The sequence below is a fragment of the Macrotis lagotis genome, chromosome 8 (genome assembly GCF_037893015.1).
Source record: "Macrotis lagotis isolate mMagLag1 chromosome 8, bilby.v1.9.chrom.fasta, whole genome shotgun sequence".
In the NCBI taxonomy this organism is placed as follows: domain Eukaryota; kingdom Metazoa; phylum Chordata; class Mammalia; order Peramelemorphia; family Peramelidae; genus Macrotis; species Macrotis lagotis.
The window spans coordinates 53,392,522-53,416,362 of record NC_133665.1 but is presented as its reverse complement, the minus strand read 5'-3'; the positions used below and the strand labels follow the sequence as shown (position 1 = coordinate 53,416,362).

General features: G+C 41.7%; 1 protein-coding gene across 1 annotated transcript; it reads right to left on the bottom strand.

Moving 5' to 3' along the window:
• Nucleotides 1-148: 148 nt before the first annotated feature.
• Nucleotides 149-22,933, bottom strand: MCRIP2 (MAPK regulated corepressor interacting protein 2). Its single transcript, XM_074197062.1, has 5 exons — nt 22,728-22,933; nt 22,457-22,556; nt 2,389-2,516; nt 1,663-1,764; nt 149-559 (listed from the first exon to the last, which is right to left on the bottom strand). Exons 1-5 carry the CDS (start codon nt 22,777-22,779, stop codon nt 489-491), a joined length of 453 nt encoding a protein of 150 aa, XP_074053163.1. The 5' UTR covers nt 22,780-22,933; the 3' UTR covers nt 149-488.
• Between the last annotated feature and the right edge of the window lie 908 nt (nt 22,934-23,841).

Below are 23,841 nucleotides of genomic sequence, written 5' to 3'. Positions count from 1 at the left end.
CATTTTTCTGGGAAGGGGGTCCATAGTCTCTAAAGTGGTTCGTGACCTAAGAACACCTGGTGCTAAAAAACAAAACAATTTACCTCTCTCCCTACAGACACACACACACACACACACACACACACACCTGGGAGAGCATAAGGGCAGACAGGTTTAAATTCTTTATTGGTTTGAAGAGCTGTACCCCAGCTCTGCAAGGGCTTCCCACTGGGCTCAATTGGCAGGAGCAAAGACAAGGTGGGAGGAGCCAAACAGGCCCCTGCTCCCCCTCCCACTACATGTAGCACCCAGGTAGCCTGGCCAGAGGCTGCAGCAGTTCCAAATGTCCAAATGCTGGCACTTCTGGGATGGCAGGTGCCTGCCTCACCCCCCAGGCAAGGGGGCTGACTTAGGAGGCAGTGGTCCTCTTCTGTTGGTGTTGCCTGCTTTGGGTCAGCAGGTAGATGGCCCCTGACTATAGGCAACTCTCCTCCTCCCAGTGCAGCTTTTTAGGAACAATTGTTGATCCCAGCCAGAAACTGCTGGGCCCACCATTCGTCCAAGTCAATGGGTACAAAGTCTATGAAGAGAAAAAGGGAAAAAGTCTGATCTGGAGAATACACTCTGAAAACCAATACTCAGTCTAACTTATAGATTCTTGAATTTCAGCCCAATTTGGCTCCTGCCTCAGTAAGGGGATCTTGGGTATATCACTTTGGTACAAAGAGTACCAGTCTGTCATAAGAACATCTGATTTTTTAATTGAATTATCTGAAATTAAATTTAAATTAGGCAAATCAATTCATCTCTCTGTATCTGAGATTCCTCATCTTTAAAATGTGCATAATGATTCCTCATAGGTTATGATGAAGTAAGCCCTTTGTAAGCATGATAGAAATGGGCTAGTACTATTATTATTGTGACTATTCTAGGCAAGGTTTCATTTCCATTCGAATGAGGAGAAAAAAGTGGCACACCTACGCAAAAAGTTAGATAAAAGACTCTCCCAATGAACAAATTGCTCATAAATTCTAAGCTGAGACACACAACTAAGCATGACTAGAGGCCTCAAGCTGGAAAGAAAACAGAGCTGAAAAGAAATTTCACTTCAGGCATGTCCTTGACTAACAGGTGCATGGTGTTGAGTAATATCCTGCAAAGGGTTTGAAAGGGTTTGGATTCTGCTGCCAAGTGAATTGCTTGGGCAGAGGCAGTCCAGCCAAACTTTTTTTTTAGGTTTTTTTTTCCAAGGCAAATGGGGTGAAGTGGCTTGCCCAAGGCCACACAGCTAGGTAATTATAAAGTGTCTGAGGATTTAAACTCAGGTACTCCTGACTCTAGGGCCAGTGCTCTATCCACTGCCCACCTAGCCTCCCCTCAGCCAAACTCTTATATTTTCTCAGTTCATTCCTCCTCCTCCTAGAGGTATAAGAGGCCCAGGTGTCCTGACTTCTCATTCCCATTCAGTTATAGTCTATCCTGCCTACTCAGGCTAAGACCACAGCCATCCATGTGGAGAAAGTTGAGCCACATGATAAGAAGTTTGATGATGATACCCAACAATCCCCTTGTGGTCTAGAGCTTCACTAGACTATCTTGAAACCTAGGGTTGGCTTTGTCACCATGGGGGCCAAAGCGGGGAGAGCCAATGGATAGAGAATACTGAAAGAAGGGGCTACTTACTTTGCAACCCTGGATTAGGTGTCTTCTCCACGTACTGCACGGGCCTGGGTCCACTCTCACCTGCCTGGCTCCCCACCAGCTGCTGTTCTACTTGCTGCCAGGCTACAAGATACAAACATGAGGGCTGGAGATGCCACCCTGTCAAGGAACACTTCCAACCTTTGTCCAACCTGACCAAGTGTGGACAGAGAAAGGGACAGGGTAGAATGACCCACCATTTTCCCCATAGAGATCTGATTCCTTCATTGTGTGAACATGGCATGCTCCTTTAACATACCACCAGCAACACAGAGAAACTTTGGGTTGCATTCACATTGTACATGTATGTGATTAATCTTAGCCTAGCTTAGCTTTCCCTCTGCCTTCCCACATGCTTCAGGAGTACCAGTCTTTGTTAATAGAGTGAATTCAAAGAGGACAGGTTTATTTTTATCACTGATCTAAGATAAACCCAGTGAGAAATGTCAATATGGTAGAAGGGATAGCACATAGGTTGAGTAAACAGTGATTGGCCCTGCCCTCTTTACCCAGGCAAGCCATTTTCTCTCCCTAAGCCCCAGTTTTCTCTTCTGTGAAATGAAAGGGATGTTTTCTAAGGTCTCTTCCAGCTGTGATAGCCTATGTTTTATTTTCCTCTGTAGCTGTGACATTCTATGCCCAAGAATATGGAAGTAACTCTCACCTTCCTATCCCTATAGGTATCAAGGATAGTCTTGGGCTTCTTACCTTCGTAGACAAAGCGGACATTCTCCTCGTGAGCTAGTGTATAACTCTCCTCTGTGGCCGTGATGGACTGAGTTGTGGCCAGTGGCCTCCTGCCATTCACTCTGTTGAACACAAGCTTTGGGGCCAGGCTGTTAGGGTAAGGGGAAAAACAACTACTTGGTCAATATATTTAGCCTGTGCTTACTTATCACCTAAGTAACTAGACCACCAGAAATCCCATCAAGGATTTAAAGGAAAAGGGAATATAAGAAAACTGGTTGTCTGATACATACTGTGTTCAATTAAATAGTACTATCTATGATTAAGTAACATTAAAAGGCCTCTGATTAGTTCCCTTGGCTGCTGGATTCTATTTGATAAAGTATTAGGTAGCTCTTGCCACAATTTGCTCCACCTATAGGTCAGAGGCCCCCGGGGTAGCCACAAATGGCCTCCACCCTCCTGCTCTAATTGGCCTAGCAGCCCCAGAATATAGGCCCTTGCCAGAAATATCTTGGCCCACAGGCCCACATTACAAGACAGAGCAGTCAACATGTCCTGCTAGGTGCTTGGGGTCAATATTACTATTTTTTTTTAAGATTGAATTTCCCCATCTTGCCAAAGCATTAAGTACAGTATTGATCAGCACAGAAACAGCTTTAAAGTGCTGTTTCTAACATGGGCTGATCTGCCCTTCATTAAGCAACGAGATGGACCTGACTTCAGGGGCTCACCACTGTGGTACAGACCTAGGCAGCCCACTGCAGCTCTGAACTCCAGAGCTTAAAAAAAAAAATCTGCCATCCTTACACTCTCCAGGTAACAGAAGGGAATAAACATATTCAAATTATTATCTCATTTAATCCTCTACAAAAGTGGGTGCTGTCAGAACCTCCATTTTATAGTTGAGGAAAATGAGACAAATAGTTTGTCCAGGGTCATAGAGCTAAGAAGAGGCTGAATTTGAACTTGGGTCATCCAGACTCCAATGCTCTAATCACAGAACCACCTTGCTGACTCTAAAACAAACATGATGAAGCAAAGAAGCAAAAAAGAAGGCAACATATATTTGTTAAAGTATCTACTATGTGGCAGGCTAAACAAATGACAAATATTAACTTGTTTGATCCTACCAGCAACCTTGGTTTAGTTCAAGTATGTGCCACTGTGACCAGCTCATGAAGTCAATATTAAAGGTTAATCCAAACTAGACTTGGTTCAATCTTCACCCTTTCTAGGAGAAGACACAAAGACCCAGGAAGGTAAAATAATTAACAAAAGGTCATCCAGGTAATAAATAGCAAAAATGAATTGGAGCCTAGTTCCTCTTGATTATAAATCTAGTGACTGTTCCAAAGCATTTTGGCTATTGCCAAACAATCTGCAACTCACATAGATGAGTGAAGAACATCCCTAGTACCTTGGAATGGGGACTGAGAATGAAAAGTATTAGTCCCAAGAAGAATCTAGGAATCCAAAATAAAGAGGTAGAACCTCAATTCTCCCAGCTGAACCCTGACCTGGGCTCCCAAATGCTTTGGTCTATTGCCTATAGACCAAACAATCCTCAGTCTTGCATTTCAAGACCTCTATAATCTGGTTCTCCCCTACCATTGTGGCCTCATTTCCTATTACCTCTCTTAGCAGTTGTCTCTGTGACTTGATATGTCATCTCTCTCTTTTTTCATTTTGAGACAATTAGGGTTACATAACTTACCCATGGTCATACATCTGGTAAGTGGATGAAACAAGATTTGAACTAGGGTCCTCCTGATTCCAGGACCTTTGCTCTAGCCACTCTAGCTGCCCCATCCCCAAGTCCTGAATGTACTCCCTCCTCACCTCTATGTCCTCCAAAATACAGCTCCTCCTACATATTTTTCCTAATCTCTTACCTTCCCCCATCATCACACTTTCCCTCTTTAAATTTTTTTGTGGGTGCCCATCAATTGGAAAATGACTGGATAAAAATAAATTACTTTGTATTTATTTACACATATATTTCCAGTAAGATGAATGAAAACCAAGCCTTAGGACTTGTTGTTGCTATGCTCTCTAAACTCTTTCCTTCTCACAGGATAGCATTGCCTTTTGCCCTGCAGAAGCACCCTAAGAATCCCTTGATTTTGTTATTTGACCTTCCTCTGTGCCCTAAGGTCTTTCTCTTAATCCTGCAACTGAAGTCTTCTATATATGGTAAATTCTCCAATTGTAATGTGAGCCCCTTAAGAGTAGGGACAGTATCAGTTTTCCATTTGCATCCCTAGCAACTGGTACAAACTCTTAATAAATGCTTAATTATTCAATCAGTATGGATACCTTTTCCCTCAAATAAAATGTAAGCTTCTTAAGGACAGGACTGGGTTTTTTGGGGGAGGAAAGTTGTCTTTATATCCTCAGAATGACAAATCTTGAGTGCTGCAAGTGACTTCAGCAGTCAGCTTAGTCTAACTCAAAGTGTAAGACAAAAAGAATTCCCCGCTGGGGTGGCTAGGTGAATAGAGCACCAGCCCTAGAGTCAAGAGCACCTGAGTTCAAATGCAACCTCAGACACTTAGTGATTACCTAGCTGTGTGGCCTTGGGCAAGCATTTAACCCCATTACCTTGCAAAAAAAAAAAAAAATCCCCCCCCCACCCCAAACATGTGGGACAAGTAGCTCTCCAGTCTTTTCTTGCAGTCCTCTAAGGAGGAGAAATCAAGCACCTTCTGAAGCAGACCATCCTACCTTTGGACAGCTCTTAGATGTTTCTTGAAATCAAATCTAAATGCCCCTCTTTGAAACTTTGTTCCATTGCTCTTGGCTTTGTTTTCTGGGACCAAATAGAAATGTCTTAGCCCTCTTACACAAGGAACCACTTTTGATACTAAAAGAAAGTTATTGTGTCCTACTCAGTCTTCCCTTCTTCAAATTACACGTTTCATCATTCATTAATCCTTATATGACAAGAACTCAAGGCATTTCACCATTCTGGTTGCCTTCCTCTGCAATGCTCAAACTTATCAATGTCCTTTTTAAATTAAGAAGCTCAGAATTGAATAGGATACTTCAAATGAAGTCGAGTAAGGGCAGAACTATTGACTCTTCCTGGAAGCTGTGCCTCACTTAATGCAGCCAAATATCTAATTAGTAACAAGTTGGCTTATGTTGAACTGACAGTCCATTGAAATCCCTAGATCTTTTTCAAACGTCTAACCTTGCCTCTTCCATTGTAAACTTTTCTTATGTAAGACTTCACCCATGTGAGACTTTTTTTTTACATTTATCCCTCCTAAATTTCATCTCACTAGATTCATGCTAAAGCTCTAGCCTGTCAAGTCTTTTATAACCTAACCTTGCCCTCCAGTTCTTTAGCTATCCCTCTCAGCTTTGTCATCTACAAATCTGCTAAGTACGTCTGCCATCTATTCCTTCTTTATCTAAGCTACTGATTAAAAAAAAAAAAAGTTAAAAAACAAAAGAAAAAACGGGCCAGCTCTGCTTCCTAGGGTATTCCTTGTGTTCAGCCCAGTTGCCTTGCCCATGGTAGGAACTTGATAAGTATTTGATCAATTTTGATCTGGCACAAGAGGTAGGGTATAATATTTCTACCTCCTTCTCAAGAAGACCTGAGTTCAGACACTATGACCCCAGGCAAGTCACTTAACCTCTATTTAACCTCAGTTTTCTCACCTGTAAAATGGGGTAACAGTACCTATCTTGCAGGGTTGTTGTGAAGATTAAATGAGACAATATCTGTAAAAAGAACTTGGCACATATATAAATGTCTATTCCCTCCCTCCCTCTCCTTCTTTGCTCTGCCAAGAAATGTGCTGACTTTCTTCATAGTCGGGGAAGCTAAGGTGCAGAGAGAAAAGAGAGATTTGGTCAGGCCTTTCCCCACCTCATGGAGAACATAATACTAATGGGAGGGATTTGGCTTCAAGTTCCCCTACTGCTGAGTAACTAGTACAGACATACTTGACAACTTTCACCCAGTCCTTAGCAACTGTCTCGATTAGGTCAAATTCCTTAAACTAGCTGGGAAATTAATCCTTTTCCTCCCTCCTTCAACAGATTTTCACCCTAGGGAGGGCAGGTTTTGTGGCTCCAACTAGAAAAGAAAAATAAAGCAAGAAGAAAAGTCTTCAGAGTTTGTGGAAACCTTTCAGACAGGAGTCTTGTTTATGAATCCTCTGAAGTCCTGTATCTCACTAGAATGACCACCTAATGACCACTGGCTCTCTCTAACCCCTCACTGACTAGCAATATTGGCTTGGCTAAGCTTTTTTACCCTCCGAGGTCAATAGTAACCTTTCCAAGACTATGTAGAGGATGAAAGGATCTGCTCACAAAGTTTCTGGGGACTCAAGTTTCCCATCTGTTGATGTGTGCAAACTTCTCTGAGTGCCTCATATGAAAGGGGCACTATAAATAAAGCAGATTGTCTTGAGATCTGCATGTGTCCTGGCTAACATCCAAGCCCTAGCTGATGTGAAGTACAGAAGGCCTTTAAAAAGTCTGTATAACATTGATGAGTCAGTCATGTCCAACTCTCCAAAACCCCATTTGGGATTTTTGTGGAGTGGTTTGGGTTAAGAGACTCACCCAGGTCACACAGGTAGGCCAAATTTAAGCTCAAGTCCTCCTGACCTCAGGTCTGATGCTCTACCTACTGCACCACCTAGCTGTACCTGGCTAATATTAAGTCTTGCAGAGGTCAAAGGTAAAGATGGTAATGACCAGCACCAGAATCTGTTGAACCTGGAAGAGATCAACAAGACCATTGAGAATACCTGCTCATTTTTTACAGATGAGGAAACTGAGTCTCAGAAAAGGGAAAATTACTGACCTGTGATCATACAGGTAACAGGTAATAGCTAATAGGTAACAGAATCTGACTTCAAACCCATTTCTTCTGGCTCCAGATCAAGTGTTCTTTTCACTTTACCACATGATCCAATTTAGTGAAGTTAAAGGCCAGTAATTATTAACATAAAAGTATGTGGAAGCTATCTCTGGCTCTCAGGTTTCTTTACCCTTTTGAAGGATTTTAAGATTAATTATATAACTTTGGCATTGACTAGAGATAGCAATGTTGGGGGGAGAAGAGAGGATAGAAAGATCACTAGATTTAGAGAAAAGAAACATGACTGCAAATTCTGACTCTACTCATTTCTCAAATAGATAAAGAACTGAGCCAAAATTATAAGAGTCATTCACCAATGGTCAAAGGAAATGAATAGGCAGTTTTTAGATGAAAAAGGTTAAAGCTATCAATAGTCATGTGAAAAACTGCTCTAAATCACTATTTTTTAAAAAAATGCAAATTAAAAGAATTCTGAGATATCACCTCATACCTATCAGATTGGCTAACATGACAGAAAAATAAACTGACAACTGGTGGGACACCAATGCGCTAGTCCAACCACTCTGGACATAGAACTATGTCCAAAGGACTCTAAAGCTGTTGCATACCCTTTGATCCAACAATACCTCTACTAGGGCTGTATTCCAAAGAGATCAAAGGAAAAGGAAAAGACTCTATAAGGGCAAAAATGTTTGTTGTAGTACAATTGCAGTGAAATACTATTATTGTGCTATTAAGAAATGGAGAACAGAAAAACCTGGTAAGTGTTACATGAACTGATGCAAAGTGAGAAGGAAAGCATTGCATACAGTAATAGCAATATTACATAAGTGAATGACTTGGTTATTCTCAGCAATACAATGCTCCATGAAAATTCTAAAGAAGTCATGATAAAAAAAAAACTGCTTTCTACCTCCCAAGATAGTTGCTGAACTCTTGAGTTCAGATTGAAATATATTGATTTTTTTATTTCTTTTTTTTTTTTGCAGTATGGCTAATAAAGAAATGTTTTGCATGACTTCACAAATTAAAAACAAAACAAAACAAATTTTGGTTCTACTCTTTACTATCTGTGTGGCCTTGGATAAGTCATTTAAGCTTTAATGGGCCTCAGTTTACTCATTTCTAACATGAGAATATTAGACTAGATGAGGGTCCTTCCAGCTCTAAAATCATGTATTTTATGATACTGGCTAGACATTTTAGCTGGACCATGTATATATGAAGCTGGGTCCCAGACTCTCTGAACTTCCAGTTAAGTGACATTGTCAGAAAGACCTGATTTCAAATCCAGCCTCAGATACTTGTATGTTACATTGCTATATGACCCTGGCCAAGTCACTTAACCCTTGTTTTGTCTCAGTTTCCTCAACTATAAAATGGGGATAATAATAGCATCAATCTCCCCAGAATTATCATGAAGATCAAAATGAATTGGAGAAGGAAATTCCAAAACACTCCAGTATTTCTCCCAAGAAAACCTCAATTGAAATCACAGAGAATCAGATGCAACTGAAAAAAGGCTGAATAATAGCAATGTCACATATACAATGCTTATTATATGCCAGATATTATGCCAAGGACTTTACAATTATTATGTCATTTGATCCTCATGATAATTCTGGGGAGATTGATGCTATTATTATCCCCATTTTACAGTTGAGGAAACTGAGGCAAAAAAGGGTTAAGTGACTTGCTCAGGGTTATACAATTTCAAAGTGTCAAAAGTCACATTCAAATTCAGGCTCTCTTGACTCTAGGTCCAGCTCTCTATCTACTGAGCTCATCTAGCTTGCCATATACACATTATTATTATTATTATTATTATTATTATTATCATCATCATCATCATTATCATCACCACATCTATCTCCCAAGATGGTTGTGAGAATCGAATGAAAAGTCTGTAAAAACTTAGCAAATTATCAGCCACATATTAAGTGCAGCTTAGTTATCATTATTACCATTATAGAAGGAAAGAAAGAAGTGAAAGGGAAATCTTGGGTACTCCTAAGAGCACTAAACAGGACTCAAGAACCAAAACTGCCAGATCAACATGAATTCAAACTTTCTGACCCTGTAAACCAAAATATCTCTGGGATTTTTATCCTTTTCACTCAAGGTTGTTTTGTTCTGGGAAGGCCTTGAAGGCTGGGCAAGGTCAACTGCAAATAAAAGTCAAACAAGGTTTGTTTGAATGCTAACTAGAGGTTGTCTTCACCTCTCCTCCTTTTGCCCTGGAAGCTGAGGCCAGAAAGTTATATAAAAACCTCATCACTGGCTCTGCCCTATGGGGGAAAGGGAGTGTGTTTAAAGGCAGTAGCTCTTTTCCCTGAGCACAATCACACAAGAAATGCAAGCCAAAAGGACTAAAATTGGGACTTAGATAAGAGAGGAGAAAGTAGAGAAACAAACAGCAGTGCTAAATGAGATGTGAGAAGCTCAGAATCAACTATTCCCTGAGACCTAGGGAAGGCTAGAATAGAAGCTAACCATCTCCCTAAAACCAAGGGAAGGCCAGAGTAGAAGCTACCATCTCCCACTCCCAGAATACACATATTGTTTCTCTTCTGAAGCCAAGCTTATCTCTCAAGGTCTCCCCACCTTAAGCTTTCTCCACAGCTACCCAGGCCCCACTCTTCTTTCTCCTTTCAGGGAATTCTTATGATAACAGGGGTAGAACCATTAAATTTAGCACTAGTTCTATACTGTTTTGTAAACTCATGGGCTGTCTGAACTGGAAGGTGGCCTTGGGAACTTGGTAGTTTCATCCCTTAGTTATCAAGAGGGTGGGGATTGGGGTGGGAAAGAATGTGCCAAGGTTGCCCAGTCACAAAAGACCCATCAACCATTGGTATCCAAGTTTTCTGACTCATTCTTGTGCTTAGTCTTATTTTTCCAACTGATTATAAACTCCCCAAGGACAGGGATCTTACAACTAACAATGTCATCTAATTCAACTTTAGAGAGAGATGAGATCTTCAAGGCCATCTAGTCCAGACTTCATATCAGACACTGTGCTAAAATACTGGGATTACAAATGCAAGCAAAAACAGTGACAATTCCTATATTCAAGATCCTTCCTTATATTCTAATGAAGAACTGGGGGGGGGGGGGGGGGGAGAGGACCTGAAAAGCTGGCAGGCAGATAATAAGGTAGTTAGTTAAGGCTAGTCTGAGATTCTTCCCCAAAAGGGAAGTTCTGGGAACACAAGTATTATGCAACAGAGAAGATTCTATAATTCCTAGTTTAGAACTCTTTGCATTGTCCACACTGTAAAATTTTCTGCATTCTCTACAACAACCCTGTGATGCAAGTAGTGTTAGTAATATTCTCACTTTACAGATGATGAAATTACTGAGGCCCAGAGAGAGGTGAAAGAACTTGTCAGGATAACCCTGACAACCTGGGTTGCCTCAGTTTCCCCATTTGTAAAATGAGCTGGAGAAGGAAATGGTAAACCATTCACTTATCTTTGCCAAGAAAAACCTAAATGGGGTCAGGAAGAGTTGAACACAACTTAAAACACACTACAAAAAAAGGTTTTATGCTCCTGGTTATACTCCTAGTTTTATTACTTAAACTTGGATTATCCAAAACTGAACAGCAACAACACAACAAAAATCTTAGCTTGTTTCCCAGTCACAGGCCTAATCTAGACAGTAGAAAGGAGAAGCCAATTAATTCTAGAGCCTGCCTCTCACTCAAGGACAAAGAGGCTAAAATTTAAAAAACAAACAAAAAAACCTTGGGAGCTCAGACTAGTGCCTCCCAAATCAGGAACCCAGAAACCTGAATGACCAGGTCTGTAGTAGAATGGAAAGAACCGTTGACTTTCATTTTATTTTTTCAGTCTGAATATGAAACACTAAAGAAATGCAGGGCTGGAAGTGCCCCTGCTCCCCTGCAGTGAAAGGAAGGAGATTGAGGAGGGGCCTGGAATCATACATGGCTAGTTCTACTACTAGCTATTCCCCATTATCCACATAAACTGACAGAAAGTTTAAGCATCTTGCCTTCAGGGGAAGACTATAATCCTGAAGGGGCTGAGACTGAGAGAATGGAGGACGAGGGAAAGGAGGAACTAAGTCCCCAATTCAAAACCTGTTCAAACTGCTGAATCAGATCCAACTGGAAAGAATGGTCACTGGGCTACAGTGGCTGCTTGCTAAAGGGTGAGCATCGAGTCACTTTTAGGTCTCTAATATCACTCCACAGGGGCGGTTAGGTGGCACAGTGAATAGAGCACTGGCCCTGGAGTCAGGAGTACCTGGGTTCCAATCCAACCTCAGACACTTAGTAATTACCTAGCCGTGTGGCCTTGGGCAAGCCACTTAACCCCGTTGCCTTGAAAAATCTAAAAAAAAAAAAAATATATATATATATATATATATTATCACTCCACAGTCTTTCTTTAACCTTCCCTTCCTTTTGGCAGTCATTCCCAGTACAAAACCTTTTTTTTAGGCTTTTACAAGGCAAATGCGGTTAAGTGGTTTGCCCAAGGCCATACGGCCAGGTAATTACTAAGTGTCTGAGGTCAGATTGGAACCCAGGTACTCCTGACTTCAAGGCCAGTGCTTTATCCACTGTGGCACCTAGCCACCCCGTGATTAATGTGTTTCTAATGCTTCTACTGTTTAACGAGATTTTCTGAAATGTACTATTTTCTCTTCTACCAAGCAGGTCTCTCTCTCATCTTGCCACCCCCTCAACTCCATAATGATTCCCACACCTGAACCTGTCAAATAATCCTTCCTCAGGAGTCATTAGCAAACTAAAATTCATGTTTTCATCACAATCTTTTTTTGCTTTAGTCATACATGGACACAATCCAAACCATAATCATTATGGTGTGGTTCACCAAAATGGAAGCCATTGCCTGAGGGAGAAGCTAACTGAGGTTTTCTCTCAACCAGCTGCCCGGCCAAGAAGACCTATCAAACAAAGGGAGCCACTGTTTTGGGGAAGTATGGGCACTAGGCCTGGACCACGGTAGCCATCCACCCACAACTTCCCCTTTACTTGGCTGTGGTACTCACTGTTCTTAGGTGTTAAAGATAACCAAGCTTCCTTTGTCTTCAATAGGAAGCAGAGAACCACACTCAGGTCGTCCATGCTCAACCTTGAGGGGCCAAGAGAAGCTCCTAAGGTTCAGTTTATGAGATTCTCTCAAATGTACTTAAAATCTCTTAAATCAAGTAGAATTTCAAGTACTGAGAAGTACCTACCTAATCTTTGTCAGATGTGGAGTTCTATTCCAATGCCAGAAGCAAGCTTGGTAAAACTCTAAAGGAGGACTATATTACTAAATGTAAGCTAATATTATTAATCTCGTGTCTGTTGGTGCTTTCCTAGATCTAGAATGGAGCAAGAGAAAGAGTCCTCAGTTCCAGACCCAGTTTTATCCCTTAATTTATTGTAAGACTTTTGCCTCAGTCTCCTTATCTGTAAAATGGGGATACCACCAATGTTATTTAACTGAGAGGTATAGGGGATAGATCCCTGAACTTGAACTCAAGAGAACTAGGCTTAAAGCACATTGTGATCAAAGAGCAATTCCCTTACCCTTTAAAGCCTCAGTTTCCTTGTTTTCAAAATGAGGACAATAATGCTTACCTTTCTCACAGTACTGTTGAGGGGAACACTCGTCTTGTGAAGCTTGAAAAGGAATATAAATGTGAATTGCACAATATTAATGATTTTTATTATAGAACATGTCAGTGGAGCACAGATCCTGGGAGGTCCTATCAAGATGAAAAGAGGACATGTTCCTACTGATTGGGCAAGGGTATGCCTAGCTAAATTCAGGGGCTGAATTGTCCTTTTAATATTGTAAATCATTTGTAAATATTGAAAATTAAATTGTAAAAGCTGAAGTGCAATTCTCTTTTTTTTTCCAATTAGACAACTCTCAAAAATAAGCTTCTATTTTCCAGAAGTCTCTGTCAATGGCAGAAGTATCCACCATGAAAAAAATCAGATCCTTCCGTCAGTTTTCAAGTCCTATCTCAGTCGCTTACTGGTTATATTTGCTTACTATATATATTTGTCTCAGTTTCCTAATGTATAAAAATGGGAATTTTTATGCCTAATTTCATCGTGAGAGTACACATACATATGCATATACATAAACACATACACATATACATATGTCCTGGCTATTATTCTTATCACCATCTCCTTAGGTTTGTTAGGAGAAAAACCCTGGATAAATAAATAAATCTAAGCTGTTATTATTAGCCCCCAGCCAAGAACATAATGAGCCTGTTTATCAAGTTCTTCAATGAAATTTCTCAAGAGTGGTCCAGATTTCTTGTGGGCTTATGACCACACAGGCAGGTATGTACATGAACTTGGAATTCAAGGCTTCTTAGACTCCTAGTTTTCTTCCAGACTTAACTCAGAGGCCAATGCCTAGCTGAATTTCATGATTCCCCCCTCATTGTTAAGGATTCTAGTGTTCAGCTCTTTTGAAATTACCTTATATTTCCTTCATATATATGCTTTTCTATGTACAAACTGTTTCTCAAGACAAGGCCCCTTCTAAGGATCTAAGTTAATTTTCTATTTTTTCCTTGATATTCCTAAAACCTAGTACAATTTGCATAGATGGTAGATTTAATAAATACTTGAATTCTCAACCCAAGGATCTTTCCTAATACATCACACTAGATGTAAGGAAATCCAAAAAGCTATGAGATCATTAATCAATCAACAATCATTGACAAAGAAGGACTTAAGATGTGCTTTGGGTTGGGGCCGCTAGGTGGCGCAGTGGATAGAGCATTGGTCCTGGAATCAGGAGTACCTGAGTTCAAATCCAGCCTCAGGCACTTAATAATTACCTAGCTGTGTGGCCTTGGGCAAGCCACTTAACCCCATTTGCCTTGTAAAAACCTTAAAAAAAAAAATGTGCTTTGGCACAGAGCTCACCTACTTTCTTTTAAGATTGTACTTTAGCAGTACTTTAATAGTGATCAACTCTGATGGACTCACTCATTCCATCAGTGCAGCAATCAGGGTCAATTTGGGGCTGTCTGCAATGGAGAATACCATCTGTATCCAGAGAAACAACTGTGGAGCTTGAACGAAGACCAAGGACTATTACCTTTAATTTAGGGGGGAAAAAAACTGATATCTTATTGTCTGATCTTGCTCTCTCTTATACTTTATGTTTCTTCCATAAGGATATGATTTCTCTGTCATCACATTCAATTTAGATCAATGTATACCATGGAAACAATGTAAAGACTGACAAATTGCCTTCTGTGGGGGGGGGGGAGAAGTAAGATTAGGAGGGAAATTGTAAAACCCAAAATAAATAAAATCTTTTAAAAAAATAAATAAAGATCATACCTCAAATCTTGGGCTTTCATAGATTGACCAACAATAGGTTCCAGCCCAAACTATCACCAAATGAAGTGTGGGTTGGATGGATGATTCAAAGTGAGTGTAAATTGTTTCTGTTTTGGGTCTTCTTCAAGATTGATTTATTTTTTGACAAGGCTATTAAAGATCTTAGCTTAAAAAAAGCCAAGGTCTCCCATTGCATGTGGGTCATCTCCAGTCATCCTGAATATCTCTTGCCAGTGGTTCCAGTGAAGAGAAACAAGGCTGGTGACTATACAACCCTTTCTCCTCCTCACTTAAATCCAATTTGCTTGCCACTCGTGGTATCACCTCCCTGATATCATGATCCTCTTGGAGAATGGAGCACAAAATACAATCTAATCATTGAGGATACAAAGAAAAGGAAAAAAGAGCCCATTTATGTGGAGTTTTTAGTTTTCAAAATACTCTCTTCATAATACAATGGTGAAATAAGAAAGCATCTTACATATTTTTCAGGAAAAAACTAAGATTCAGAGCAATGGTTTCCCCACCATTAGCTAAGTGTTAGATTTAAGTGAATTCTCCTCTCTTCTAATGTCACTGTCATGAATAGGAATCATTGCTTTATCCCATAAAATTACTGATATTTCCTAGACACCAATAGGCATGATGTGAATTCCAGGACCTAGTTTAATATTCAGTGGTCAAGGCTGCCAGGTAGAGGAGACAAACCTAGGTGAGCAAAAATGAGGGCAAGCAGAGAACACATTTGGAGTTGAAAGCTCATATTTCTGTAGTTCTTTACATGTTATCTCAGGAGATCCTCACTCCTGTGATGTAGATGCTAGTATAAGTCCCCCCTTTAGTAGTTTTTGTTCAGTCATGTCCAACTCTTCATGACCAAATTTGGGATTTTCTTGGCAGAGATAATGGAGTGATTAACAATGTCCTTCTCAGGGGCGGCTAGGTGTTGTAGTGGATAAAGCACCAGCCCTGGAGTCAGGAGTACCTGGGTTCAAATCCGGTCTCAGACACTTAATAATTACCTAGCTGTGTGGCCTTGGGCAAGCCACTTAACCACATTTGCCTTGCAAAAAAACCTAAAAAAAAAAATAAAATAAAGAAACAGTGAGAAGGTTAGGGCATCTAAGGCACGATTTGATGACAGAACTGAGGCCCTCCTGCAGACTCTGGATAAGATCAGCAGATAACAACCAAAACAGTTTTCAGAAAAGTTAAGGGTACAATTATCTGAACTGCCACCTAGATAAATAGTGATTGATCAGAAATGGGCTGTATCTTCTGGTTATATCCAGGGAGATGCTTTCTTCAGGTGGAGAAGTATTTCACAATACACCAAATCTCAAAGTGGGATTGGGTTTCCAGAGGGTGGAGACACATGTTCAGAAGAAGCTGATAATTGCATGCTTAGCTGGAATATTTGTCAAGCTAAGAGGCAAGTGCTAATGATCTGGGAATACTGGGAACTAGAACTCTATTAATTATCTGCTATTTTCTCTAGGTTTGCTAACTGATTTGTTAGAGCTCTGGAAATCTTATCATTTCATCCATATACATAGACTTCATTCATCTACTAACATTCAAATTTCTCTTTAATCAAGTCCCACTTCCCAAAATTCAACCCTGTCCAGGATACAAACCAGCAAATAGAGATCTCTTTGTCCTGTCATACTTATCACTGAATTCTACATGTATATTATTATAAAATTATTATTATTATGAAATTATTTCCACACTTCTGATCTCCTAAATCAAATAAGTATCTAAGTACTCAGAAGTGCCTGCTTTCAAATCTGACTCAAATATAAAGTGAGAGAAAATATTTTAAAACCCTGTATCTCCTCTCTCTCTCTCTCTCTCTCTCACACACACACACACACACACACACACACACACACACACACACACACACACACAGACCTCTCTTATCTCCCTGAAGAGAACACTAGTTAAAATTCCATAGATCCCTTCCAGTTTTAAAAGTACCTATCCATGTGACTCCTGGGGCCCCAGTTAACATGTCATGTACTTCATTTAAAAAAAAAAAAAACAAAATCAAGCCATTGGACACTTCAGTTACAAACCAAAAAAGGTCCTAAAACATTCACACCTATGCTTGGGAGGATTTAGGTTTTTTAATACAAGCAGATGACCAGAATCCCTTGTGGCTCTCTGATTTCATGGATAACAAGATTGTGAATCTTTATACAGAAGGGACCTTAGAGATCACAGAGTCTAACTTCTTAAGATTACTATCTGGGCAAGAATGGTTTAGAGAACACAAATGGCTTCCCCTTAGTCACATAAGTATTTGAGAAGTGACTTGCCTAAGGTCACCCATTAGCAGTTCCTGGTACTTATGGAAAGGAAGGCTCTTTCCATTTCATATGATCTACAACTTTAAAAATCAGAATTTGGTTTATACTTGTTCTATTTATTCATTCATTTATCCAACAAACAGTTATTAAAGGCTTACTATACACAAATAACTTCTAAGAGATGAGAAAAGATAGCATTCCTGCCCTTATGGAGGAAGGGAGTAGATGCAGCCACAAGTGCTATATGAGATCTAAGGAAAAAGGATTACCATTGCTGGGGACAGAATCAGGAAAGTTATTATGAAAGAAATAACATCTGAATTAGGTTGATTGATTTACTCAATCTAGTCATCTCATTTAAAGGAAATGAGAAGATACCTTAAAGAGATGAGAATAAGTTTCAAGCTATCAATCAATCACAGACTACTTAATACTTAGAACTAGAGTCATGTTGCACAGGAAGAGTATTTGGATAGGCCAAGGAAATGTGGTCCTGTTGGAAGGGTCATTCATAAATTATCAAGCTATTTGAGAACCAAGGTCATTCCAGAGATTGGAACAAATGTAGCATTCCAGCTAAATGTCCTTCAAAAGAATTAAGAAGGGGGAGTGGAGGAGAGGAGAGACTTCATCAAAGTTTATCAGAGAAAGTTATCTCATTAAGGTGTCATTACTGATAGGATGACTTGATTGTGTAAATTAAGACACCCTAACTTTTTATAGAAAGGATGAGTTGAAGAGGATGAGGAGGATAGTCAAAGCATAAAGAAAAAAAGATTGAGTTCAAATCTGACCTCAGACACTTGATACTTACTTAGCTGGGTAACCTTGGGAAAGTGACACTACCCCCATTGTCTTGCAAAAATCCAAAAACAAACAATAAAAAGAACAGTGTGAACTTGACTGATATGAAATATATTGAACATAATTAATTGTACATGTATAAGTTATATCAGAATTTATTGTCGAAGGGAGGGAGAGAGAAAAAACTCAAAATCTGAAAAAACAAATATTGAAAACTACCTTTACATATAATTGGAAAAAATAAAAGAGGAAAAAAAAGAATAGTGTGAGCAAGAGCTCAAAGGTAGAAAAGTACAAAGTATGTGATGGGGATGGGGAGGTAAAGAGAGCATGCAGTTGTGTTTGCAGAATACAATTGAGGAGTAGAAACATGGCTGGAATCTCAGCCACATAATGCCTGGGCAGAGAAAACCATGGGAGTGGAGAGTAGGAAGAAGTGAAACCATTCTAGTATCTTTGCCAAGAAAATTCCAAATGGGGGTTGACCATTGTAGCTGTGTACCTTCTTTTCTTGGTTCTATCTGAATTATCTAGTCAGATTTTCAGCCCCCATAAAGAAATTTTCCATATGACACTCATCAATAAATGATAACTATGCTAAATACAGAGAAACATGGGAAGATTTACATGAACTGATACAAAGTGTGGCAACCAGCTAACAATAAGGTTCACAATGATTAAAAAAATGGAAATATAAAAAACAATTGAAACTGAAAGGTATGGAATTATGATGTCTAATCTTGGCTCCACAGGGAAAGGTGGAGATAAACATTTTTATTGCATCTACTAAATGCTAGACACTGTGTTAAAATACTTTATACAATTTATCTCCTTGGATCTTCACAACAATTCTGTGATATAAATAGCGAACATTTACACAGTGAATATAACACATATATTGGTGCTAACATTTAGAGGCACTGTGTTAAGGGCTTTACAATTGATCCTGACAACCACCCTGTAAGAAAGGTGCTCTTAAGTGTCCCCATTCTACAGTTGAGGAAACTGAGACTAGATTTTAACTCAGGTGTTCTTGACTCTAGACCCAGGTTCTACTCAGGGAACCACAATCTGACTACAAAGAAACACAATAGGGGAACTATTGGGTGTGAAATACTGCAGATGACAGACTTTTGATATATCCCTCAGCTTTGTTGATCAGTTTCCCCTGCTTTTTTATTCTTTGTTATAAGAGATGGTTCATTGAGAAGCTGTAGGGTTAGGGTTGCACTGGCAAATGTAGATGATATACAAATACAACAGTCAAACAATTCAGGCCTCGTATATGACCTGGCTAAATCTCCTGCTAACCATGTTCATTTAGTATCCCTATAGGTTCCATTCCCCAGCCTCCCTCTAATCAAATCGATGTTCTCCCCCCCCAAAAGTGGAAGGTAATACCCCAGACAAAAAGGGAGCAAGTACTCTTGGGAAGATTATTCTTATTCTTAATAGACACCCCAGACCCAAAGAAGCTGCAGTCCTTCTATCCCACTCTTAGGAGAAAAACTGGCAAGTCGGGAAACAAATGGATCAAATCCAGTTTGATCTGGGGGTTTTCTCTTCTAATTTATGACCTTAATTGGATTACCCCACTCCCTCTTCTACCACTCTACCACTAGTTGCCTCCTCCCTCTTCCCTTAGCTACTGAGTGGGTGTGTTAAGTATAAACACTTTGTAATATAAATATAAACCTGGGTTATCTCTAACATTTACTAGATATGTGACTCTGGGCAATTTACTTAATCCTGATTACCTCAGTTTCCTCATCCATAGCTGTGTACCTTCTTTTCTTGGTTCTATCTGAATTATCTAGTCAGATTTTCATTATTAATATTATTTAGTTAATATTTATTAAGCACCTACAATGTGCTAGGGACTATGCTAAAAACTGGGGGGTGGTACAAAGAAAGTTAAGAACACTTCTTGCCCTCAAGAAGCTAATATTCTAAGGAAGGAGACAACATGTAACTGTGTGCAAATAAGAAAGATCTTCTTTGGGGAAGATACCTTCATTTAGGAATAACAAAAAAGTCACTGTCACTGAATCCCAGAGTATGGAGAATAAAGAATAAGAAAATTGGAAAAATCGAAAATAATCAGGTTATAAAGGGCTTTGAAAGTCAGAGTTTTTTATTTGAACCTGAAGATGTTAGGAAGCTACTGAAATTTACTTAGTAGGGGGTGAAGTAATCAGATCTAAACCTTCTGAAGATCAATGTGACTACTGAATAAAGGAAAACCAACTAGAAGGTTATTGGAATAACATAGAAGGAAAGTAAATGAAGATGTTCACTCAGCTGGTGGCAATATCAGAGAAGGGGACATAGAGGAGAAATATCAAGAAAGTAACATTTTTAACAGATGATATGGGAGGTGAAAAATGAGTAGTTGGGGAAGGCACCAAGGTCAGGGAGCCTGCTTGCCTGGGAGAATCATTAGTAATAGGAAAATTAGGATAAGGGTAGGTTTAAGGAGAAAAGATAATGAGTCTGTTTTTAGACATTTTGAGTTGTATTTTTCAAATGCAAAAGAAATATCTTAAGGTCTCAGACCTCTCTGTGTGAAAATTTTTCCTAGATCTTACTAAGCCTGTATCTACTTAGATGTAAATTGGTCAGTGAAAATAGAAGATCATTAGGCAAGTTATTTCACCCCTCTCTTGGCCTCTCCATGCTCTCTCTTGTAGGAAGAGAGAATTAGATTGTGTGACCTCTGCCGCTTTTTCAGCTCTATGACACTCTCAGAGTCAGAAAGAACTGGATTCAAATATTGCCTCTGATACAGTTGGATTGAGACTCTCAACAAATCTATGAATCTTAACACCTCTCAATGAAGAAAGTAACTTTCTGAGACCTCAGTGGCAAAACAATCATTGATGTGCTTTAGTACAATCGGTTTCCTCCTCCAGGTGTCAAACACATGCACAAGGCCCACAATACTTCTAAGTTCCTGTGGCTCTTAAACTGTAGTTCCTCTCTGATTTAAATGCATTGATGTATTAAAAAAAATACTTAAACATGTATGGTTTTCCAAGTCAATATGCAGCCCAAAGGAATTCATAGATACAGTTTAGGGGTAACCATCTCTATTTGAGTTTGACACCACTGCCCCATACCAATGAAATAACAGAGTCCAACAAACCAAAAAAGCATTACACTTAACAAAACAGTTTACATCCATTATGTCATCATAGGATAAGCAAGGTACAGATAACTATTTCCAATTTTTAGATAAAGTGAGACAAAAAGAGTTCAGATAAATTTCCTAAGCTATATCCTAACTAGTGACCCTTTCTTGGTACCTCAGTTTTTCATCTGTGCAATAGGGAAGTTGAGGGCAGTGTCAAAATCAAGTTCTAGACTTTTCCTAGGCCTAATGTCCAAGATCCTACTAATTCCAGACATTTATTGTTCTTGTTTTGGAGAAAATATCTCCTTTCTCTTGAGAAAGAGTTGACTTTAAAAAAATTTAAGTTAAGAACTGTCTCCTTTTCTCATTTAAGAATATACAAAGTAGGGGCAGCTAGGTGGCGCAGTGCATAGAGCATGAACCGGCCCTGGAGTTAGGAGAACTTGAGCTCAAATCCGGCCTCGGACATTTCATAATGACCTAGCCGTGTGGCCTTGGGCAAGCCACTTAACCTTGCAAAAAAAAAAATTCCCTAGCTTCTTTCTCGAAGGCACATTTCAGGTGCTCCCTCTTATACAAACCATGCATAAAGATTCCGGTTGACTTAAAAGACCACATATGTTTACATTTTTGCTCTCCCCCTTTCTCACTCTTCCTCAAAGTTGTTCCCACAAATTGATCTTTTGGTCAGTATAAATACGTATTATAGCCTCCAGCAGAATGCCCATGAAAGCCTTATTTTGCTTCTGTAAAGGCATTCCCATCACCAACAGAGGGATATACATTCAAGAGGCAATTAATCAACGTCTGTTGAATTCATGAACTGCTCAAGTGCACACAGTTACCAGAATGATATCATGGGAGTCTATTCTGCCCGATAGAGGAAGACGCACTACCCAGAACTAGACCCAGTTTTCATTGCCTCTTATAAAGCTTAGTTGGTAGGCATAGAGACAGAAAAGGGGGGACACCCTGGCAGCTCCTATAATGTCTAGCATTTCTAAAGATGTTCTTTTTTTTTTGCTTATTGCAAGGCAAATGGGGTTAAAGTGGCTTGCCCAAGGTCGCACGGCTAGGTCATTATGAAGTGTCTGCGGCCGGATTTGAACTCCCGATTCCAGGGCCGGGGCTCTCTCCGCCGCGCCTAACCCTACCGACAGCGTGGGGGTGTCGGCAATGAGGGCCCTAAACACGTTCCGGGCGGACTTTGTAGCTCACGCTGATCAGAAGGGCTGGGGTAGGAGACCGCGCCCGGAGTCCCTGCTGGGGCCTCCGGGCGGGAAGCCGGGCCCGGACCCGGGCCTCCGCGGCCCAACGGGATCCCAAGGAAACAAAGTTGCAGGGCTCCGGGGAGCGGCTATTCCGGAGGCTCCGGCCTCTGCGCCCCGCCCTGCAGGCGGCCCCGTGGGGATCCCCGGGGACCGGACACGCGAGGGAGCCGGGTGTGAAGAACGCGCCCCGGGGGGCCCCCAAGCCCCGTCGCGGAAGCGGGGCTCCCCGGGGCCGGCCTCCGGGGCGCACCAGCGGGACTGGCCGGCCCCCTCCCCCCGCCACGCGGCCGCGGCGCTCCCCGGTCACCTTTGCACAAGGTCACCCCCGGCGCCCGCGGGCCCCGGGGAGGGGCTCACCTTGACAGAGGCCAGGGGCCGGGCGGCGGCTGCGGCGGCTGCGCCGGCCGGCGGCATTTCAGGTGCTCTCCCAGCTTGCTCTCCAGTTGCTGCGTGGGACCTGCGGGGACGAGGGCCGGGCGTCAGCGCGGGGCCGGGGCCGGGGCCGGGGGGCGCCTCCCGCCCCGCGGGCAGCCACGGCCCGGGGAGCCCCCCGCGGGCGCCGGGAGCACAAGCCCACCCTGCGGCCGGGCGGCCGGGGGGCCGGGGGCCGGGGCCCCTCCTCCCTCACCTGTCCTGCGCTGCGTGGCTAACTTGCTGGGTCCCTTGGTGATCGTGTACATTCTGCGCTCGCCGCGGCTCCCCGGCCAGGCGGGACGCGGGCGGGGCAGCGCGTGCCTCGGCCCCTCGCGCTCGGGACCACCCGGCCGCTCCGGCGGCGCCCAAACTCTGCGGGCCGCCTCCCGCCCCGCTCGGCTCTGCGGCCGCAGCCTGCGATTCCCCTTTAAAGCAGGCGGAGGGGAGCCGCGGGAGCGAGGCGCTGGCTACACGCCCCCGAGCCTCTTAAAGGGCCCGCCCAGCCGCGCGCCGCCCCAGGCCGGCCCGAGGCAGTGCGTGCAGGCCCGGGGGGCCCGCGGGGCCCGGGGGGCCCGGGGGGCAGGGGCCCACTGGCATCTCTCGCCCCTCGCAGTCCACCGAGATCGAGGTGGAACGCGGAACCGTGTAAGGACTAACACACTGCAGGGGGGGGGGAGCAAGAGTGGGGGGAAATAAATATAAATAAACAAAATTGAATAAATAAATGAAATATTTCTTTAAAAAAAAACAGAGTAAAGATACGGCCCTCGGGTGCCCTTAAGCCCCCACGCTAGGTTCCCTTTGGCCAAAAAAAGAAACCAGCCCAAGACCTTGGATGACGAACCTTCCTGTGGGGCTGTCTGCTCACTTGCATAGGACTGGAAAAAGAAAGGGGAAGAGAGCAGTGGGGGGGAGGGCACCTGCTAAATGTTGAATCAGCCCTTTTTTTAATAAGGGGAGGGGGATATGCCTGGAAATCTAGATTTTTCACATTTTTTCCAGCATTTTCCCAAGTCCAGACAATGCGCAAAAAAAAAGATAAATCAACCTCCTGGTGTGTAGGTCGGTGATTTCCAAGGTATCCCACTGAAGTGTAATGATCGGTTCTCTGGAGCCGAAACCATCTGGCTCCCACATGATCCTTGAATATAGCTAAATTAAATATATCTAAATTAAAATTACAGATATTAGAGGTAGAAAATAAAGATTAAAGTGCAGAAAACTTCCCTAGTTAATACATAGAAGCTAGGTGTGGATCTGCATTGCTAGAGGGCTTTTTCCTCTGCTGAAGTTCCCTCTGCCATTTAAAACACAGATCTGAGTAGGCT

Excerpts from the sequence above, each read along its gene's own strand:
- MCRIP2 (XM_074197062.1), bottom strand. The coding sequence starts at position 22,779 with ATGTACACGATCACCAAGGGACCCAGCAAGTTAGCCACGCAGCGCAGG. Across the intron at positions 22,557-22,727 it reads AGCCACGCAGCGCAGGACAG|GTCCCACGCAGCAACTGGAG; the intron begins GTGAGGGAGGAG and ends TCGTCCCCGCAG. Across the intron at positions 2,517-22,456 it reads GGCCCCTGGCCTCTGTCAAG|CCTGGCCCCAAAGCTTGTGT; the intron begins GTGAGCCCCTCC and ends TTACCCTAACAG.